Below are 22,502 nucleotides of genomic sequence, written 5' to 3'. Positions count from 1 at the left end.
TTAACCCTAAGGACTTTCGGAGACTCCGTTTTATATGGTCCACAAAATATGAGGAGATTGAAAAGTACGAGGTCCTGGGTCGGAATACAGGAAGGAAAAATACCGCCGCCATAAATATTCATGGGGCTCCTTGAGCACGCAGAAGACTCTTTGACTCCCTGGATAATTCAGCCAGTCTAGTCCTACCAGGACGCGCGCACAGCCTTCTTTATTTACTTTTTTTTTGCCGGGCACACAGGAAGTTGTTCCTAAATATACAGAAAAGTTGCAGTCGCCTCGGGCGGATCCGCCTGAATTAAAACAAGCCCCTGGTCGCCGTGCATGCTGATGAGGAGACCCCAGGACCTTAAGGGGGGGGGGGGGGAACTGGGAAGGAGCAAAGCCGGCCCAAGACGGGATTAAGGAGCTCAGCTCTCTCTGGACGCAGTTGACTCGCTGCTGCCGAACAGGTCGACACCGGCCCGTCAAGCCACACGGTCGCCGAATAGGAGCGCTGATCAGCAGAGACCGGAAAAATTCGCGGATTCCTTTCCAGACCGGCTGGAATCCAAACTCGTTTAGCTTAATGCTGCGTCAGTGATTGGACCGCAATTTACCTGAAGGACTCTGAGCCAATGGCAAACACTCAACAAAAGAAGTATCGAATCATAAGTAGGGACCGGAATAATTCACGGATTCAATGACCTCTAGGATAGCCTCCATTATCCTCTGCATTTCTCAAGTAAACACGCGTGTTCATTGGGTACTAAATTGTGAGGCGTCTCCACTGGGTAGCTTGTGATTCGACGCTTCTTTGGTCGATAGTCTCTCATTGGCTCAGAGAGCTCCAGTTAAACTGGAAGCCAATAGCAGAACCAGCAGAATTGTACACATGTTTGAATTTCAGACTATCACGAAATGAATCCGCGAATTTTTCCGGTCTCTAATCATAAGAATCTAAGTAAACAGGTGTCCCGAGTCGGTAGCCAATGACCAGGTGATAGTTGCCCGAGTACATATAGAGAATCGTGGAGTCTATCCTAGTGGTCATTGAAACCGCGAATTTTTCCAGTCCCTACTGATCAGGAGCTGACATTCAGACAATTGTTTGAAAAGCAGAAAAACTTACTTGCTACGATCCACAAAAAAATTATGCAACTTAACGTGTTACTACCTCATTGTAACGGGATAAAACAGTCTCCTGAATAAAGCCGACGCTTCCAATTGCATATTATTGATTAATGTCATTTTTTAAAATTAGGTTTACTAAAATGTTTAAGCAAACTTGATTCGTTATTTTAGGAGTATCCTCACCGGTGCTGTACTAGTAATTAATTATTTGCTGCTTAATATTCATCTTGCTGAAATGTGTAGTTGGTGCTACGACTATTCACAAACTTCAGTAAAGGTGATGCCTGAATAGTGGAGGGTCAATAATTAAAAAAAAAAAAAAACTTTCGATCGAGAGAAAACATACACATATCAGTAGTTGTACGTTTTTCAAACTAAAAATTTTTAAAGCGAAAAAATATATATTTATGTGTATGGCAAAACAATGAACTAACGGTTATGAGTCTGTTCCAAAGTTTATAGATACTCATTTCACTGGATGTACCTCATATTTATGAGATATATTTTTTAAAACTTTGAACTATGGAAAAAATGTTATTTTAATCCAAGTAAGTTCCTGCTACTTAAACGGCATTGATGAGAGCGCAACTGGAGGCTAATGAAGACAAATCCTCTCTTCGCGCGGAGCGTAGACTCGTGCCGGGACCTTATCAATTAAAACTCCAAGTTAACTGACATTAGAGGCAAGTCTGGGCGCAGTAGTTCACTTCGCCGGGGGCTCTAATTACCGCAGCCGGTTACCCGCAGACATAATCGATCACCACTGACACCTCGAGAGAATCGATACTCCCTCGTGTTGCAGCTGGCGAAACTTGAGAAGGATGGGCAAGTACAAGTTAACAGAGTGTGGTAGTGTGGTGAGAATACATCGCCCGAGATTGATGACGTGAATCTTTACCCTTGGGTCGAGGAGCCTGGAGTGTTTGTAACTCGCCGGTTTCGACATCGTCATCGTTCGTAAAAGCTTCGTAAACATCTGAGCTTTACATTGTCTCTTCTGGAAATTCCTCTTCTTTGCCACATTTTTTTTCTTCTTATTCCTAAACATCTATTTCTTATTTACCACTTTTCACGAAAACACATAGGAAAGTATGACAAAAAAATATTGTGGCATGACTATTGTCATGAGTGTTCATTGATTATAATGATTACGTAAATAAGAAAAAAATAACAAACAAAATAAATCTTGTACTCACCTAAAATTTTAATAGCTATGAACAGGTACATTTCATTTTGCTCATATAAAGGGAGTCTCAATTTTATTATATATATAATATTTTAAGAATTTCATTATAAACAACAACTGGATGGCCGAAAAGATGCCTGCCAATATGAAATATCTGTGGCTGTTGACACTAGAGCACACTAGCGTAATATAAGTCAACTAAGATGGAGATCGACACTAGCACAAGCTATATGTATACGGCCAGATAAACCAATATGGTGGCTATGACATTGTGATGGTGGGGGAAGTAACATGTGTAAGAATAGGTATTGGAATAGGTTTTGGGAGCCAGTCTCATGGTTGAAACCATGGTGGAAGAATGTGTGGCCAATTGGTTTTTCGTGTATTTTTGCCAATCAAATTCATATTGGGCCAATAAATACCATGTTTTTAAACTTATTTTAAAATATTTAAATAGTATGTTTAATAAATTATTTTTGAACAAAACAATTTATAACTTAATTAATATTTTGGATAATTAAGATGAATGCAAGTGCAAGAACATTTTTTCTGAATATTTGTGTATTAATTACTCTGATGAGGTAATTAATTCTGATGTATTTTGAATAGGCTCCTACCAAAGGATATTTAATTCCTCTGGATTCGGGAAGAATGATTATAACACGAATAATGTAGAAAATAGTTAAAAATATAGCTCATAATATAACATAATATATTTGAAATAATCTATACATAAAAAAATTGAAAATTTCGTTCCTTAAATATCTTTAATCTCAGAAAGTTCTTCACCGAGTGCTTTGAAATTTTGACACAACGTTGCATTCGAATACGCGCGTGTTTTTATATACCTATATAACACCTGTGACAGGTTAAAAGATAATAAAAATGTGGATAGGTAAAAACATAGACTTTAATATTTTCATTGATATGAGTGACACTTTTATATATATATATATAGTTGTATAGAGGAGATAGATAGAGATATGTATACAGATATATAAAGAGAGATGAGAGAGGTTTATATAGATAGAGATATAAAGAGAAATATAGAAATACACATATATATAGAGATAGATGCTTTGTATATGTGTATTTACTTCAAACAAATTACAAAAAAAGGGGGGTTATCTATAAAGTCGGTTTACGGACAATAATTTTACGTGATAACGTCATAAGAAAACGTTAATGAAAAATTGCATACTTTTTATTTTTCAAATATTATTTACAGTTTTTGGAAAAATTAATTTAAATAATTTGTTTAAATAAAAATCACGAAAAATTAGTTAAAAATCCCGCCTTAACCTACTTGATATTATAGAAGACTAGCTGCAGTACCCAGCGTTGCCCGGGCTGAACACAGGGTGAAGGGGTACTGTTTAGAGATCAGATGTAGTTAGTAATTGTCTTCTTAATTTGAATGTCAAGTGTGCAAAATAATTTATACCACTTTCAGATCCCGACAGACGTTGTTCTGCCAGTTTATAGTTATTTACCTGGTCTGTATGTAATCTAGACTCTATAAAGCAATATAGAAAAAAAACCTGAAAAATAAGGGATTACTAATATTGAAAAGATTCCATTATCTAGCTAATGCTCGGCATGCATTGCAATGCCTCATCCAGTTTTCTTTTGTAATAGGTTTGAAGTAGTTACACATATACAAATAATCTATCCATGTCTCTATATATATATATTTATCTCTATCTGCATCTATAGTCCTATATATCTATGTATCTCTCTATGTGTATTTATCTCTTTATATCTACATATATACCTCACACTATCTCTATGTATTATATATGAGGGTACTGATTGCTTCGTTGTTAATATCACACGGGTGTTTTTTACTTGTATGGGAAAATTAAGAATGATAAGGCATCTAGTGCGTGGCAACAATGTTAATAGACAATAGGAAATAAACTTCTGGCGCCTGCGGCATTGCCAACATCGTACATGTACTGCATGTGATATCTAACCCCCTCCAACGCATTTGATAACATCGTACATGTACTGCATGTGGTATCTAACCCCCTCCAACGCATTTGATTCTAAATTGGACTTTTAGTAATGATCTAATGTTATTGATAATATAATATAGCCTATAGCCTTCCTCGATAAATGTACTATCCAAAACTGAAATAATTGTTCAAATCGGACCAGTGTTTCCTGAGATTAGCGCGTTCAAACAAACAAACAAACAAACTCTTCAGCTTTATAATATTAGTATAGATTTCCTCGCACGGTGGTTGGCCGGTTCTTGCACGCTCAGCTCAGGTGGAAAATGACAATTTTTTCGTGCGCGCAGCCGGCGTTCATCGATTTATGAGACGTTGTCACGTCAAACAAAATTTGTTTTAGGCATTGCAACGCATGCTGGGCTTTAGCTAGGATAGTTAATAGAAATGAAGCAGTAGTTATTGCACACACGGTGTAGGTACGGTAGGCACGGACACTCACCGACGACCTGCAGGTAGCCGACCTGGCTGATCATGGGCTCCGTGTTGACCTGGCACATGTAGTAGCCGCGGTCCTCCTGCTGCACGCCGCTCACGTGCAGCAGCCACGTCTTCTGGTTGTCGTGCGACACGCTGAAGCGCGGCACGCGCGCGATCACGTGCCGGTGGATCGTCAGGATCATCTGCCGGTCGATGTGGATCCACGCCACCTTCCGGGCACACACACACACGCAGAGAGTGTTAGTCCTACAGAGAGCCGCGCCAAAGAGAACGTCAGTATTGTCTAGTGTTTTGAAAGACAATCTAGACACCAGAATTGTCCTGAAGGCCTGGACCCATTCTTCATGAGATATGTTCAGGATCTTCTGGTGGTCGATGTGGATACATGCCACCTGACAGGCACAGCGAAAGTAAGCCCTACAGACAGCCGCATCAGAGAGAATGTATATACCAAGGGATCGTGTGAAACACACTGGACATGTGGATCGCCACCACCAGACTGACTCGGTGAGGGTCAGACCTACAGACAGCCGCGCTAGAGAGTAGGGATGTACAAGGGGGTTGTTTCAGACACGCTAGATATCAGTATTATCCTGAAGGCTCGGAAACACGCCATGGTGGATGGTCAGGATCATATGGTGGTTTAATGTGGACTCAGCGAGAGTCAGCCTTACGGTGAGCTGTGCCAGATAGAAGGTTTGCACCAGGGGGTTGTCCCAGACATGCTAGACATCAGTATTGTTCTCACACGTCATGGTGGTTATTATTACTGTCTCCTCTATTATTAGAGTGATTTCCAGAAGAAACTTGATATTATTGAATTCTTGTCTTTTATATTTTGTGTTAAACTACCTCAGCATATATCGATAAAGCATCGGTAAAAATTCAAGCAAATCTGAATGGTTATAATCTCTTCAGTAACATGTTAAAGCCCGACTATAATTTTTAGTAGTTTTTTAAATGATAAAACTAACCATCCATCAGCAAATGCAAGATAGCTGTCTGAATATATTTACAGGAATTTTTTTCTACATTTACGAAAAAATTAATAAATAACTAACAAACAACCAACAAACAATGTGAAACCAGGCCTTGAGTTTAAGTTACTCTGATTATCAATTAATTAGCAAAATAAACCACATGTGTATAAATTCTAAAACATATTCCAGAATTCAGTTTAATCACTTGACATAAACTCGCTTGATATTCTCGTTAAAAATTACAATTATGAATTCAATATTGCTTAAAAAAAGATCTTTACTACATATCAGATATAAATAAGTATTAATTATCCTTATAACCACAAAAATATTTTACAATCCAGATAAGGAAAAAAAAGGGTGCGTGATCGTTCTCATTTTAAATTCAATATTAATATGGCAAAGAGTGTACACACTTACTTACTATCTTCTTACTTACATGAAAAACATTATTTAATAGCTCTATCCTAGCGACAAAAGCGAGCGTGTATAAATAACCTATCAGCAAAAAGTATCAGTATAATAACATTGTACAAATAAATATTTATATTATGTATTTTATTATTAGTAATTTTTTTTTACATTTACTAGAAATATTTTAACACAAGTGGTTTACTTTTTTTCATAAATCTACATTACGATAAAAAAGTTTTTGTCATAGTTTCATGATGCTGGTGTATACGATTTTCAATTAAAAAAAATGTTGGAAATTAATATATGTACTGTCATCTAAAAGAATAGTGGGGCAATAAAACTCTCTTAGCTGTCCAGTATTAATCTATAGTGAATTTGTTCACACAATCACATGATTCGTTTCAAGGAAAAAAGGCATATTTGGGCGAGTAGCAACAAAGACGAAAGTGTGCACATTGACACAATTTTTTTTTTGTGACCATTACACCCACAGTACTCGAAATACATAATTGTAATTTGCAAAAAAAAAAAAACTTTTGGCTGGATTTTTCCCACATTTTATATTATATTGCAGTTTTAAAATCCTACGGTTAACTCCAATAACTCCAAACATAACAAGTGTGGTCAACAGCTCAAATACCTTAAAGAAATGGTGAGAAAGTATCTCAAAACAAATAAATAAGAAAGTCAAGTCGGCAAGAAAGTTGCCTCCAATAATTAACTGCCTTGAGTAATAATTTTAACATATTATTATAAAGCGATGGGCTGAAAGTCACCATCTGTCGCTATGAATGAAAAAAAAAGTATTATCAACACTTCCCAGGAAACTAACAACATATCCTCCATACTTCCCCGCAAAAAAAAAGAATTCACTCCCGATCACAGAACATTTTCGAGACATTATTTGAAGACAGTTAAAACCAGTTATTGCTTTGGAAAAACTCTCCCGGGCTTTGTCCGCGCGGTCAGTTCTTCCTGTGTCCGTCTCTTTCTGGTCCGGGGCCCGAAGATCAAACATGCGGAGATAAATTTAATCACCGTCGAAAGCTGGAAATCTCTGGGAGCGGACGGGAGGATATAGGAACTTGATGGATTTCACCCTCCGCTTCCATCTCCCCCCTCTTTATCCTTCTTCCTCTTCCCCCAACCCTCCCGCCTCGTGTACCCGGAGGACGCTACCCATCTCCTGCAGGAAGCGTCCCTGGGGATGACTCCAGTAACGCAATTTCAGTTTGAAGCTTGGTGGGGTGGGGGGGGGGGGGGTGGAGAGGGTCGAGGGCGTTGGTTGGACCTGGCTGAGCGCGCCCCGGTGAAGGAGGGGGGGGACAATGCGGTTATGTTTCGTCCAGATTCAGGGAACCCTCGCTGGATGCCCGCCGATGAAGAAGACTGAGCACCACGGGTCATAAGGTCACTAGCTGCCCCCCCTCCCCCCTTACCAACCAGTGGGTTGCCCGAGCGAATACAGCTACTCCTTGGACAAACACCCCCCCCCCCATTCTTGTTTCACTCTGGTTGTCAGGAATCGCCAACAAAGATGAATGTATCTGCACCTCGGTGGTTAAAAGAAATAAAGGGGTTGAGTTTGGTTTTTGTTTGGTAAAAAATAATTTTTAATATTTACTTAGTTTTCTTAATTTTTACATTGGCATACCTGTGGGAAAAGAGGTGAGGGATAAAAAATTTGGGGATATTGTTTAAGTAATACTAAGTAAACTAAGTGTCGACTCTAATGTTGTATAATGAATTTGATATCTGTATTTTATATTTCAAATAAAAATGTGATTTTATCAAATATCCTTAAATAATGGAACGTAATTGTAATAAGGTGAAATTATTTAATAATTCTAAGAATATCTATAACCAGATTAAATGAAAGTTTCAGTGTAAAAGATGATATTAACTATGTCAACAAATTTAAGTGTAACGTTAAGATTTTTTAAAAAATTATTTACTTCATGAAATGAAATGGAGATAAGTGTGATTTCATCAAAGTAAAATATATCTTCTAACACTCTGAAACAGAAATTTTAAAATCAGATACTTAATATAAACTAAAAAGAGGGCCTACGCATAACTACTCCAAAAATTTCATTCTTAAACAGTTATGCTATAAAATAAATATTTTATGCATCTGCCAATCTATTTTGTCTAATTATTCAGTAAATATTTTTGGAATTAATCTCATAAATTTTTAATGGTAACATTTTTAGCAATACTCAGAAATTATGCGAGCGAAGCCGCGGGTTATTAGCTAGTACGAAATAAACTTGAAAACACAAATTCCCAGAGTACAAGCCTAAATCAGCTGATGTTGAACACATGGACCCAACCATGAAACTAAACAAGTATAATGGACAGCAAAATGACGACAGTACAGACAAAGACATTCAGATAGCACAAGAATTTCTGCAGTTAGGGGCGCGGTGTCTGTGATGTTAGATAATTTGCCTTCAGCCAAGACTATAGGAGTTGAAATTTCGGGTTATAGAGAGAGAGATAGAGCGATGGAGACATTGAGAGATAGAGCGATGGAGACATTGAGAGATAGAGCGATGGAGATATTGAGAGATAGAGCGATGGAGATATGGAGATAGAGAGAGAGAAAAGTGACGGACGGTTCCATAGGTGTATGGGGTTTCTCAGGGTCTTCCCGTCTTCCTGATAGACTCCACTACGTCACCATCCCGAATCTTCGTTGCTTCCGTCGTCCGTCTTTACTGATCTCGGTGTTGACTAAAGGGACAATCCTACTTCACTCATCATCAGTTTATTTTTTTACGGTTTATTCTTTCAGGTTTCAAAATGTTGCGTTACTAAACTCGAGCGATTGCTTGAGTTCTCGTGAAACTAAAATGATTTGGCCGACCAGTCGCGAACTGCCTGTATTCTGCTCCCCCACTTAGTTTCTAAGGCCGAGGCTAAATCGGTCGTGTCTCTTAGCAACGTCAGGCTCCCACGCCAGACAGACACGAGATCAGCATTAAACCTGACTGAGGAACACTGAAAGCGAATCCCTGCGCTAACAGGGCGCTGTCACTCCTCGTTTCCAGTCTTGCATCCCCCCCCCCCCAACTGCCGGGCCCCTACAGGTAGTGAGCAGAAGGACGCAACTCGGCGGCAGCATACTGTAAGCATACTTCTCACTTCGCATTTCTATATATTTGCGCATTTTGATTACATTAAGACCGGTTTGTGTTTTATAACGTTTGAAAATCTATCCTCCACTTTTCAAACTCGCATCCAAATCTATAAGACTGATTCACGTCAAAAAAAAAAGAAAACTTGAAAATTTTTAATGACTTTTAATTTCACTGATTGAAATAATAATTGGCGAATTTGGAGTGCGAGTAATTTAACCGATTATCTTATCAGGGGTTTTGTTTTCGGGACATAATTGAGTTCCCTAACGAAAATTTTGCTTGTTTCGCCCTGGCAAACTTGCGAACACCCTGTGTGTTTGTCATCCTCGCTGAACACCCGGGTGGACTGGGGGATGCTGAAGGTGCGGCACAAACACACCGCCAGTGCGCGAGCACATAGCGACAGGAGCGCGCACATGTTCACGTGTCGAGGCGAGGTCCCCCTAGCCCCCCCCCCATACACACACAACACACGTGGTGAGGTCAAATGGGCCTCCAGTGGGCCATGTGTTCCCATCTGCTGGCCTCCCGGCGCGGCGCTATGACCATGCTGCTACGCTACAGTAGCTACTGCGTGCGAGGTCGGGCCCGTTTCTTCCGAGTGGAGCTCGTAACCTCCGGACCACAAGGGTAAAAAAAACTGGTTGCGCACAATTAACTACAGCATGTCCAAAACGTAATGTCTAGAGACCGGAAAAATTCGCGGATTCATTTCGTGATAGGCTGAAATTCAAACATGTGTACAATTCTGCTGGTTCTGCTTTTGGCTCGCAGTTTAACTGGAGCTCTCTGGGCCAATGAGAGACTATCGACCAAAGAAGAGTCGAATCACAAGCTACCCAGTGGAGACGCCTCACAATTTAGTACCCAATGAACACGCGCGTTTACTTGAGAAATGCAGAGGATAATGGAGGCTATCCTAGAGGTCATTGAATCCGCGAATTTTTCCGGTCCCTAGCTAATGTCCCAGTTATACAGTTTAACAGCATCAACTGTAAGCGTCGCAGAGTTTTTCTTTCGAGTTCACAATCAAAGAGTAATTCAGTTTTATATAAGCGCATGCGCGAAAACTTTTTGCAGCACGAAAGAATAGCTCTTTCTCCAATTAGTAGAGGGTGAACCTGTAAGCTTTATTTAGCAACAGAATGGAGCCCCTCCCCATTGGATCTATTTGTACTAGAGTGGCTCAACGTCCAAGTCCCTGACCGTTGGATTGGTCGTAATGGTCGAGGCGACAGAGCTCTATTTAGTTGGCCTCCACGTTCACCTGACATAACGCCATTCGATTTTTTTCTTTTGTGTCTACTTTCCACTGCTACCTAATGATTTGCCAGAGTTGAGATCTAGAAGTGAGGCTAATTGCTTCCATTACTTCGGACTTGTTAACCAAAGTGTGGGAAGAATTTGACTGTAGGTTGAAAATTTGTAAAAAAAAACTAACTTGTTTTACCTTCAATTTGATATATGATTTGCTATTAATCGTCTAAATTAAACTGTTATAATATATCATTGCAATTGGGATGTTCTTTTATGGACATTATGCATAAGTCAGTGGTGTTTATTCGATTCTAGTACAGAAAACTATTGCACCTAAAGTTATAACCACATTGATAAAAAAATTGTAATTTATACAAAAACATTCTTTGGAAGGGCGTTGTCAAATTATAGTGAAAACTATAAAACTAATGGTTTATCTGAAAATGCTAGGATTTGAGTTTATGAAACATATTTTAAAGTCATACACACATGTGTTAGAAAATACGCACGGTTTGAATCATACTACTGAAATAAAATACTTAGTTTCCAATTAATTCCTTGTAAAAAATTACAAATTTTTAAACTGAATAGTAATGGTTGCGAAATAAAATATCACACTACAATTGTTAGACTTCATTACACTTGAAACAGATATTATTTTGTGAACAAAAGATTCCACGTAACTATGGAATGAGTTAAGGTGGAAGAAAAAACTGTCTCCATGGCAACAGGAAATGTGGAAACGATGCACTCCAAGTATACAAAGGATAACCTAAATATAGTAAATCCATACATTGATAAATACTTAATACTCGTGGTAGCTTGGCTAGGCCAATTCGTGCCAACAATTTTTACAAAATAATAAAGCATAACATTCATTTATCGTTACATTAAATTTATCTATTATATTATAGGATGATGAGAAAATTAATTTTTTGTTTCTCAAGAAAGAATTGACACTAATTATAACTTCAAGGCAATTGCAATAAACGACTGAGCAAATATATTTTGAACAATGATCTTACCTCGCTGTAATGATTCTAACAGTAAAAGTGAATCGTAAGGTTATGCCTCAGAATAAATAAAATAGTATTTAAAAAAAAATCCAATGAGAATTATAAATGTTTAAAGTTCACATACGTATGGTTTGAACACTGCTAGCACAACTAGTCTTTTATGAAGTTGACTATCGAAACTGTTTTGTTGTGTTAAGTATTTTTAATTTTATTGTTGAAATTTTGTTTAAAACAAACACTATTCATCCATTATAAATTACATACATTTTAAAAACATTTACTGAAAATTTAAAACAATGGCATTGTAGAAACAAGTAAAATTTTGTGACATGAATTTGCATTGGATCCTGCGTAATAATGCGTACAAACTACAGTTGTTTCGAATTTTTTTTTCTGAACTCTGAAAAAAAGTGTCATTGATTTATATTCAAGAATACAATGGCTTATAACAAACGCAAAAGTCCGTAAACAACCAGCTTTCACCCGTTTCATCCACCTGTGTAAAACCACGCTGGAAGTTTAGTATCGAGGTCACCGAACCCTTAAAAATTGTCTTGTTGCTAAATGCGGGAAAAAATATTTACAAACTGTTTTAGAATATATATTAAAGCAGTGAGTGACACGGAGCTCTTCGTTGAAAGAAACGGTCGCTTATTCGAACACACAGAAGATAAATAAAGTAGGCTTCTTACTTTTTAAAGAAAATTCATGTTTGTACCTTACTAATAAATCACAAATGAGGTTATAGAAAAAAAAGGGTGTTGTCTGTAAAGTCGGTTTGCAGACGATAATATTACGTGATAACGTCATAAGAAAAAAGTTGATGAAAAATGGCATACTTTTTAATTTTCAAATATTATTTACAGTTTTTGAAAAAATTAATTTAAATAATTTGTTAAAAATAAAAATCACGAACAATAAGTTTAAAAAAACCCGCCTTAACCTGTTTGATATTATAGAAGATTTTCTCGCACGGTGGTTGGCCGGGTCACGCACGCTCGTCTCAGGCGGAACGTGACAATGAGTCGTGCTTCTTTCGTGCGTGCAACCGGCGTTCATCGATTTGTAAGACGTTTTCACGTCAAAAAAAAAAAGAACTCGTTCGTGCACGACTTCACGAGTACGCTAATCATGTCCCGTTCTCTGGAAGATTGAAGGTGCTACAGATTCGTCGCCGGCTGGCGAGCTGGGAACGTCTTCCGAAAGCGCTAAAGCAAAAAATGCCTATTAAAATTTTCGTTCCCGCCTAGACACCAGCAGAATGTCGCGGAGAAGCAGAGACGACCGGCTGTGGGGGAGGAGTTTAAAAAAAAAAAAAAAAAAAAAGGAACGATGAAAAGGTTGGGCGAAGGGGAGAGAGGGCTGATGGGCCCTTATTGACGAGTCCCAGAAGGCTCCAAAATGAACCTCCGAAGCCAGGGCCACTCAAACTGTCACAGCTAGGCAGGGGTAGACACTCCACACTTCCAACCGCCAAACTCTCTTTCGAAAGAAAAAAAAAATTGGTTATCTGTAAAGTCAGTTTACGGACGATAGTTTAACGTGAAAACGTCATAACAAAACATTGATGAAATGATTGCATACTTTTATGAATAAAATTGAATAATTTTTATTGAATTATCACTTTTTTGTATGGATACAAAGAAGGACTGAAATGAAATGTACAATTTAATTCATAAATTTACTTTTATTTGCGCTCATTAATTCAAATATGTTTATTACTTTAACGAACAGATTATTTTAACTATAACTTTTATACATGTTCGCTATTTAACTTCTTCCAATCTGTGTTATTCTGTTAAGGATAGGACAAGTGGAAGAGAGATAGATGCGGCGCAAGCGTACAATGAGCGTAACGGGACAATGTGCGTAACGGGACAATGTGCGTAAAGGGACAATGTGCGTAACGGGACAATGTGCGTAACGGGACAATGAGCGTAACGGGACACTTTTTCGTGCGTGCAGCTGGTGTTCTTCGATTTATTAGACGTTGTCACGTCAAAATGTAAAAGGTACTGAGAATCAGCTCTCAGCGATGCGTTAAAAAAAAAAAAAATATATATATATATAATCATTTCTACCATCCAAAATGATTACAGTGTTGCACCTGCATTTAATATATTTTTAAAACTGCTAACGATAAAAAAATATTCCGTTCTGTAAATGCAGTAATTTTTTATGGTTTATTCGGCAACAAAATAAACTTTTATGTGTTACTGAAACCTGTCAGACTTCATCAGTAATGCGCTTGGTAAATTCTTCTTAACTTATTATCACTGGCTCTGACTGGCAGAGGAAGCTTGCAACGCATTCGACTGAGTCAATGGGAGCCTAGCTGCTGTGTTAAAACAATCCATGATTAGAGACCGGAAAAATTCGCGAATTCATTTCGCGATAGGCTAAAATACAAATAGTTATACCTCAGTGCTGCCTCTGCTATTGGCTCACAACTCACCTGGATGACTCTGGGACAATGTGAAACGCCCAACCAAAGCTTTATCGAATCACAGGCTGCTACTTTCGGACGTCTCACAAGACAGCAGCCAATGAGAGGGTGACATTTGACCAAGTGTACGTATAACTATGGAGTTAATCCTGGAGGTCATTGAACCCGAGAATTTTTCCGGTCCCTATCCATGATTCTCCTGACAATAACTACCACATATTCATAACAGTTATTCAAACCCAAAGGATTAAGGAGAAGCTACAATACTTAGCGCTGGGACAGTTGAGCAGTGCATGGGCCACAAAATAGTTATGAGCCTGATTTACAAGAAAACAGTAACAAAAATTCAGTACACATAACAAATATTGCTTATAGCTAGGGGCATGCACATTTCGCGAAAAGATTCTGAGACTAGCTGAAAGTTAAAACAATGTACTATCGTTTGTGTGTCATGATTGGGTGGGTTTCTTTCAGGTACATGTCGATTGTTAAACCAACAATCACAGCTGTTCAGTGCGTAAGCAAAAGCGTCCTGAGTGGCTTGGCCAAATGAGGCAACGACTTCTCTCGCCGACGGCCGCCAATCACAAGGAAGAAAACGCTGGTGCGGGTATATCTTGTTGCAGTCTAACAGGCATTCAGATTTATTCGCGAAAAATGCCTGCCCCTACTTATAGCAAATCCATATGATACTGGATAATATTTATGGTACAAAAAACCCTACTACTGTCACTTTAACAACAGTCAACATGTGTTGTGGGTTAAGAAATTTGGTTCTTACAACCAAAATTGTTTCTCAGTGTATACACGATTTACTTATTTACAAAAAAAAGCGTGTGTAACTCAGTACACGCGATATAAGTGAAATTTCTTTGGCAATTGAAACCTCGAATATATATATCTTTTGGACCAAGTACCTATTCTTTGTCCTTTTCGCGTTAGCAACGTTGCACAACAATGTTTCACGAAAACGTTGAATTAAATTTCAGCCTTGAAATTTTTATATCAATGCTCCAATATAAGTTTGCTATATACAATCATTTAAATTTATTTTCGAGACATTAATAATCGTTGTACATATGAAAAAAAATGTACAAGGCGTGTCCGAAAATTAAGTACTGTTTGGCCATTAAAAATAATCAACTGACGAAAAAACCTGTTTTATTGAAAGTTTTAGTTGTTTATTATCTACATCAAATTTTCACATAGTCGCCATTCAGTTCCAAGTACTTTTCGCAAACAGTTTATTTAACACCTCTGCATAGGAATTCGCCGCCTGGGCCATAGGCATAATGGATTTCGAATACACAATGCGTGAAGCCTAAGTAAAGGCGCTCAGTAAACATCTCCGGTAAAACTTTAAGCAATCTCCTCACTCGAGTCGAAAAATTATGGCTACTTTTTTTTTTGGATGAAAAGGGATTCATTTTGGTTGATTTAACGAAACGTGGGTGAGAAATGACAGCAAAATGTACAAAATTACGATTGTCAACTGGTTTTAATTCCCAGGCGGCGAACTTGTACGCAGAAGGGGTTAAATAAACTGGCAGAGCGTTGCGAAAAATGCTTGGAACTGAATGGCGACTGTGCGAAAATGTGATGAAGATTTTTAGTAAAATAAACTTCCAATAATTTTTTTTTGACATGGCAACGTCTTATAAATCGATGAACGCCGGCTGCACGCACGAAACATTGTCACGTTCCGCCTGAGCCGAGCGTGCAAAAACCGGCCAACCAAAGCTGCGAGATAATCTTCTATAATATACAAACAGGTTAAGGCGGGCTTTTTTTAAACTAATTGTTCGTGATTAAATGTAAACAAATTATTTAAATTAAATTTGCAAAAACTATAAATAATATTTGAAAATTAATAAGCATGCAATTTTTCATCAATGTTTTCTTATGAGGTTATCACGTAAAATTATCGTCCGTAAACCGATTTTACAGACAACCCCCCTTTTTTTAATAAGTTTATTTCTTTAACGACCAAACGGTACGTAGGTACTTTCCGGACAAGAAGTGTGTACGGGGCATACACGGGGGAGCAAACTTCGACGGCAGTGTAGCACAGAGTTCCGGCGAAGCAGCGCCGAATGAAACGGGACCTCGCCCACAATCGAACGCAATATCGGCGGATCAGGGAAATGTCCGATGGCCTCCAGACAAGCGCCGGATTGGAAGTGGCGCTCTTGTGAACGCTGGCACCCTCCCCCTCCCCATCCCCCCCCCCTCGTCCACGGCTGTGTCGATACTGAGCGAGGAGGTCTTGATGACGTGTCGCCTGCAACAGGGTGCTTGACCTGGGTCGATGAGACACGCTCCCTCCCGGCGACCCTACGGAACTAGACACCAATTTTTTCAGGGAAAAAAAATAGGCTTGCAAGCCTTCTTTGTTTCTAAATACTCCGACGTCGTTTGCAGTTAAACAGTTGGAAATTCGGGGACTAACTTTGTCTCGTATAATGTGATAAAGGACTCCTGAAAATACGTTTAACCAGTTTTCACCTATTAAAGAAAAAAATTAAAAGAAATTTTTAAAACAATATTTAAGAATAATATAATTTTCGAACCATTTCAAAGTAAAAAGCATTTCATGATCTGTTCAATAGATATTTTATGATTACCTGACAACCAAATTTAATAATTGAATTCTAAAATATATTTTTATTTTCAAGCATTTGTGTACTATTTTAATGTAAAAAAAGTTATTTGAAAATAAAACTCAACTATTCCTAACATTTGCTTTAGAAAAACAACTTTGCTGATAATTTTTCGAAAAGTCATTACTTCATCTTAAACAGCTCTCCATGACTCTTGAAGTTTTATTCCACACACTTTAACTCCTTTTAAAGGAGTTTGAGGGAATTGCCATCTTAGCAAATACCTAAGAGTCAAGGCGATCATATTTTTCTACGGACTTTTCAACACTATATTCGAAAAGTCACTACTTTTGAGGTCGTGTCGCACGCCTGTCAATTACCAGATGCATTTGAATGCGAGTCAAACGATCGTCGTATTTGATTGGCATTTCAAACTATTTGATGTATCTTGGCAAGTCTTGGGGCCTTACAACAATATACTTACGTACTTCCCACGATAACACAATTTACTAAACAAAAAAAAATGGAATTAAACTCATCGGCAGATAGCTATGACTTTACTACGCGAAGATCATTCAAAATGCTAATTTATTGGCTTGCATGGGCATGGTCACGAATGTATGTACGGTTAACTAGCCCTAAGACTGGTTCAATCTTAACCAAGTCAGTTCTTGAAGCCAAAGTGGCGTGACAGAAGAAGTAACAAACACAGCACAGGATGACGTACTGAGCCAGAAGTTTAATGCGGCTGCATTGTCAGTTCCTCACCCCCTCCATAGCCTAAACTGCCAGTCAGTCATACATTATATCAACACGCAAACGTAGGTACTACATACATAAATAAATCTACCTTCAGCAATGACGAGCTGATTATAGTGGATTAGTATCTACTGGGCTTAAGGTGGGTCATCAGTGTTTCATTACCTACCAGAGCTGATACGTTCCTTATCGAAGTATTAAATTAAATTTTTTTATTCAAAATACATTAGAAGTGCTGTGATTCAAACCATCGAAGCTCTGACCTCTAGGTTGGAAAACATACGCGTTTAACCGCTCGGCCATTTTTATTATTTTTTATTTATTACGAAAAAATGTTTGGCTGGCTGGTGATTTTCATCACCGACAGCCAACCATCCCCCATTTAATTACTATAATTTCTTATAGTGCGAGAGTGACAGTTGTATTGCCTTTGACAAATTTACACCCATGCCTTACCCGGGACTCGAACCCAGAACCCCTCGCACCGTAAGCCAGTGCGCACCCGACTACGCTACGGAGGGTTGCTGCCGCTTGACCATTTTTTTTAAAAGATGGGAGGCACACAGGCAAGTTTGACAGTCTTCAGTGTGCCAATCATCTCCCCCCCTTAATGTTGTATTGTTATGTCACCCCGTGTCATTGTGAAATTGGAGTTGTGATTGTTGGTGTATTAAGACAACACAAATTACATCCATGTCTTACCCGGGATTCGAACCCAGAGCCCCCGCACCGTAGCCCGGTGCGTTATCGACTGCGCCACGGAGGCCAACCATTCAGACATCTACCATACCGAGAATTAAAAAAGGCATATAATAAGAAGCACACACATATTCGGACTTGTGATGATTCTGGAACAAGGGATTGTTATAAACACAAAGCACGGACAGGTGTTAACTTGCAGCCGCGGGCCCGAGCTACAGTCTGGTCACGCCGGCACTAAATCAGGGACGATGGACGCGCAACGAGCCGTGTTGCCTGGCCTCAGACGGGAGCGAGGCTAGCCTCGAGCGTGCTGGTTGGGGCGCAGCGCGGAGGAATCGGCAGAGCGGAAGAAGACCAGCGGGCGGGAATTTGCCCCGTGTTCCGGGGGACGCGGACGGGGGAAACGCCGGAGGGGAGGAGACCGGCAAAGACCGGATGCTCGAGCGCAGGCGAGGGGAGAAGTGGAGAGTGGAGGAGAGAAGGTAGCAGAAATGAAACAACAGAAGCCTCCGCCAAGGAAATTGAGTCTGCGAAGCGGGCAATAAAGCCAGTCCTCTCTCACCCTCTTTTTTTCTCTCTCTTCCTCCTGTGGTCACAGCCGGCCGGTCAATTTCAAGAAGGGTTGAATAGCAGGGTCGTGGTGTGGTTGTAGCGAGGGAGGTTCCAAAAGTACTTACAAAAAAAAACACACACACACACGCCACCACCTTAGAGGTCAGCTGGAGAAACTTGGTGCTTTTCTGCTCGCTGAGAGGGGTGCTCTGGAATTATTCAGCTCACCACCGCAGGACACTTGATGCCTGGCAGTATCCCCATCCATGAAGAATGCACCCACTGTTAATTAGCACGGAGCCAATTCGTTGCCTTTCACCCTCTGTAACTACCCTTTCACACCGCATGCTCATTAGCGAACGCCGGCAACTTCCACAAAAAAAAATAACTAGCATTTTAATTAGGGGTAGCTGCAATGAATTTATTAAAAAAAACCTTCACAGTTTGATGTACACAAGGTAATTTTTTTTTGCTGTAATGATATCCGTGGAAAAAAAGTCAAAGCGAGACTGACCACAGGTATGCTAGAAATATTTCTCGTGTTCAGTGACATTCTCTTTGGGATTAATAATCCGGAGAATTTTATGTAGCCATGAAAAGCATCGCGTTCTCTCGAAAAGAAAATTTCGCTCTCGGGTGGGTCGGTTTGTTCCTAGTTACGTGTTAGTTTGTGAATCAGGAAACTCAAAGGACAAAAAAACAAAACAAAGCACTATCGTCTAACCCCTCAACCCCCTATTGACAGTTTTCCTATTTACTTGGTCCTCACACGCAATGCTGGTGTGTTAAGGTCAACGCAAATGCTGATCTCTACGTGCGGTGGTATGCTGCACGAATAGCTATGGAAGTAGATCTGAAGCAGAGCTGTCTGGCGTGCTGACTTCTCGCGAACGGGCTGTGGGCCGCGCATTAGGCCTTGCCACAGAGAAGTTAACCAGGTGTTCCACAGAGGAGAGGCACACACAAAACTCCCGGGAAACAGTTAATTATTCACAGAGGCGCTTCAGCGGAGCCGGGTGCTGGCGGTGGTTTGTGTCGTCATCGGCGGCGGAAGGGCAAAGGCCACGGACCTTCCTCGCGCGGGAGTACCTCCTCTCTCCTGAGGGATGAAGGGAGGGATTCCAGTGGAATACTGCTCTCAACCACCCGGCTTCTCAGCCCTGTCAAAGTGTATGTGCGAGAGTGAAACCCCTTTTGTGCTCAAGTAAGCAATCAATGATTGGATACTGCTCGTTTTTAGAAACTGGAGACAACGTGCATTTTAAAGTTTACAGGCATCGGGCTGGTCCTGTATCTGCGATGAACGACTTGGGTCTTCGTCTTATAGTAGGTGCTCTTTAAACCGGCATTATTCCGCTCGACATATCTGTAGATCGGCACCAATGGAGCCACTCGTGTTCACTGATGTTTCCACCGTGTTAGATATCATATTTCCACAATATTGCAACTGTGCATAGACGTGCATTGTACATCCATAGAGAAGATTGTTACAAACTTGTTTTAATATAATTATAATGTATATACATATAGGCATTACCGTTGAAACTGTATTCACGTTATAAACTCCGGAAAAATTACTAATATGGAAACCACGATGGCCCCAAACACGGAAAAGGTTTTTATTGTATAGTGACTTTTTTTATCTCAGAGAGCCCAATTATTCACACTGATTTGACGCCTCTTCGCATAGGTCTCTGTCCAAGTCTTTCTCGTACTACATATAGTACGTGTCATCATTCCTCGTTTCACTTGTCAAAGCCGGCAGATTTCTCGTACTTCGCAGTAAGTATGGGATAAACCTACCCTACTGCTGAATGTTTTAAGTTTGGTTCATATTTCTGCTGGATGTATTAGATAAATGGAGGATAAATGTCATGTGTAACTGACACAGAATTATATTTTGAATTTTTAGAGCAACATATATTTGAGTCACATTATCTTGATGTGATTCCCTCTAAGGAAGTTAAACCGTTTCGCACGGGCTTCTGCTAGAGTTTCACGTCTGTATGTTTAGCTGTTCTGTGACCCTACAGAAACCATGCCGGGTTAGTTCCAGAGCAGAATGTACGCAGTAGCTGCCATGGGGAGTGGAGGGTGGGTTGAGAGATGAGAACGTACGATGTACCACTGATGAGCTGGGAGTTCCAGAGGTGAGACAGGGAGAACACGGACAAGAGAGAGAGAGAGAGAGAAACAGAGACTGGCAGAGATGAGAATAGCGTAGTGAGGCAGCAAGTAAAAGCCGAACAGAAGCACAGTCACGGAAAATTAAACCCTCGGCAGATGTGTCTTGTGTAGGGCAACACCCTAACTTTATTTAGCTTTGCGTTGTTTTTTTTGCTCCCAATGTTCTTTCATCTACGATGTCAAATTTTAAGTGGGTTCAGTTGTCAGGCCTATGCATGTGCAATTTTAATATTTCTTTGGTGATTTTCCGTTAAATTTCGGTTTCTCTTGGTTGGTCTTTGTCCAGGTAAGGCCATTTTTAAAAATTCAAACAGTTAACGTAGCCTCTTCGCTGAGAGAATTGTATTGTTTGGGGCCCGAATTTTCGGGAAAGCACGGAAAACGGAAATCGGAGATGGCCGGGCTTCGTATCTTGATGTGGGTCCTCAGGAGCTGGAGCGCAGTGCCCTACCACTACAGCACGTTTTTGAGTACGGTCCGTTCAGGCGGCTCGGAGTGCGGGAGTATCCGCTCCGGCAGGAGTTCGACGGGTCGTTACCACAACGCCGAAATACCATAACGTCGAATGTCAAAATTGACCACAACGCCGACAGCTAGAAAACTGCTGTGTACCACAACGCCGAAATAACAACTGAATGAATTTGTGTGTGTTTCTTAAATGTACCTTAACGCCGAAATACCACAATCAAACATAACCTTACCTAAACTAACCTAACCTAGCGTAGTATAACATAACCTAACTTAACCTAGCCTATCCTATCCTAGCCTAACCTAGCCTAACATAACGTAGTCTAACCTAACCTAGTCTAACCTAACCTAACCTTTGTGGCAGTACTGCAATGACATGTGGTAATTCGGCGTTGTGGTACACAGCAGTTTTCTAGCTGTCGGCGTTGTGGTCAATTTGGTATTTCGGCGTTGTGGTGCGTCCCCGAGTTGGACCACCCGTCGTCTCGATCCCGCTCCTGTGCGAGTGATCGATCCCCGGCGACTCGAGACGCGGCGCAGTGACGCGGCGGACGCGGGCTGCATTATTCATGCTCGGGGCGCCGGGGAGCGCGTGTACACGACTGCGCTCCGGGGGAGACGGGCCGGCAGCATTTATAACGGTCAGCCGAGGGCAGCGTGGCTTCACGTGTACATGTATGTATGTATGTGCCGCGGGCCAGATGGCGCAGGGCTTCGCTCGGTCCTGTCCCACCAGGAACGGGAAGCCTTCTTTTAACAGACGAGAGAGCCAAACGACCGATCGTGCATCTTCGTGGTTTTTTTTTTGTTCATTGTAAATAAATATGGTGGTTTTGATAAAAGATACTAATGGTCAATTAGGTTAGGTTAGCTACATTATAAATACTTTAAAACATTGTGGAAGGTTGATTTGGTTAGGATAGCTACATTAAAGATACGGAAAAAAAAAAAACCACGGACTTCGGGGAAATTCGGGTTTTGGCTCCCTCGTCTGTGAAAAGAAGGCTTCCCACCAGGAACGGGCCGCTGGGAAAGGTCCCGGCATCCGTTGAGTAAACGGGCGGGAAGATACACTTCTATACACTTCGTCCATATTTTAAAACTCTCTACTCGTATTGGCTGTGTCGGGCGGAAGAAGCTAGTTCTGCATAAAATCAACCAATGAGGCAAAACATGCCACCTCTATTCACCCTAAGATAACTATGCCAAGTTTATTCCAACCATGC

General features: G+C 40.2%; 1 protein-coding gene across 1 annotated transcript in view; it reads right to left on the bottom strand.

Annotated features, from left to right (window-relative positions):
* Positions 1–22,502, bottom strand: part of LOC134533376 (lachesin-like) — a 120,697-nt gene that overhangs the window by 80,187 nt on the left and 18,008 nt on the right. Inside the window, exon 3 of the mRNA XM_063370897.1 lies at positions 4,754–4,961. Coding sequence (XP_063226967.1) covers positions 4,754–4,961 — 208 coding nt within the window. The remainder of the gene's footprint in view (positions 1–4,753; positions 4,962–22,502) is intronic.

Source organism: Bacillus rossius, chromosome 6, assembly GCF_032445375.1.
Source record: "Bacillus rossius redtenbacheri isolate Brsri chromosome 6, Brsri_v3, whole genome shotgun sequence".
Classification (NCBI taxonomy): domain Eukaryota; kingdom Metazoa; phylum Arthropoda; class Insecta; order Phasmatodea; family Bacillidae; genus Bacillus; species Bacillus rossius.
The sequence above is the reverse complement of the archived record's forward strand: the minus strand, read 5'-3'. Positions and strand labels throughout refer to the sequence as shown.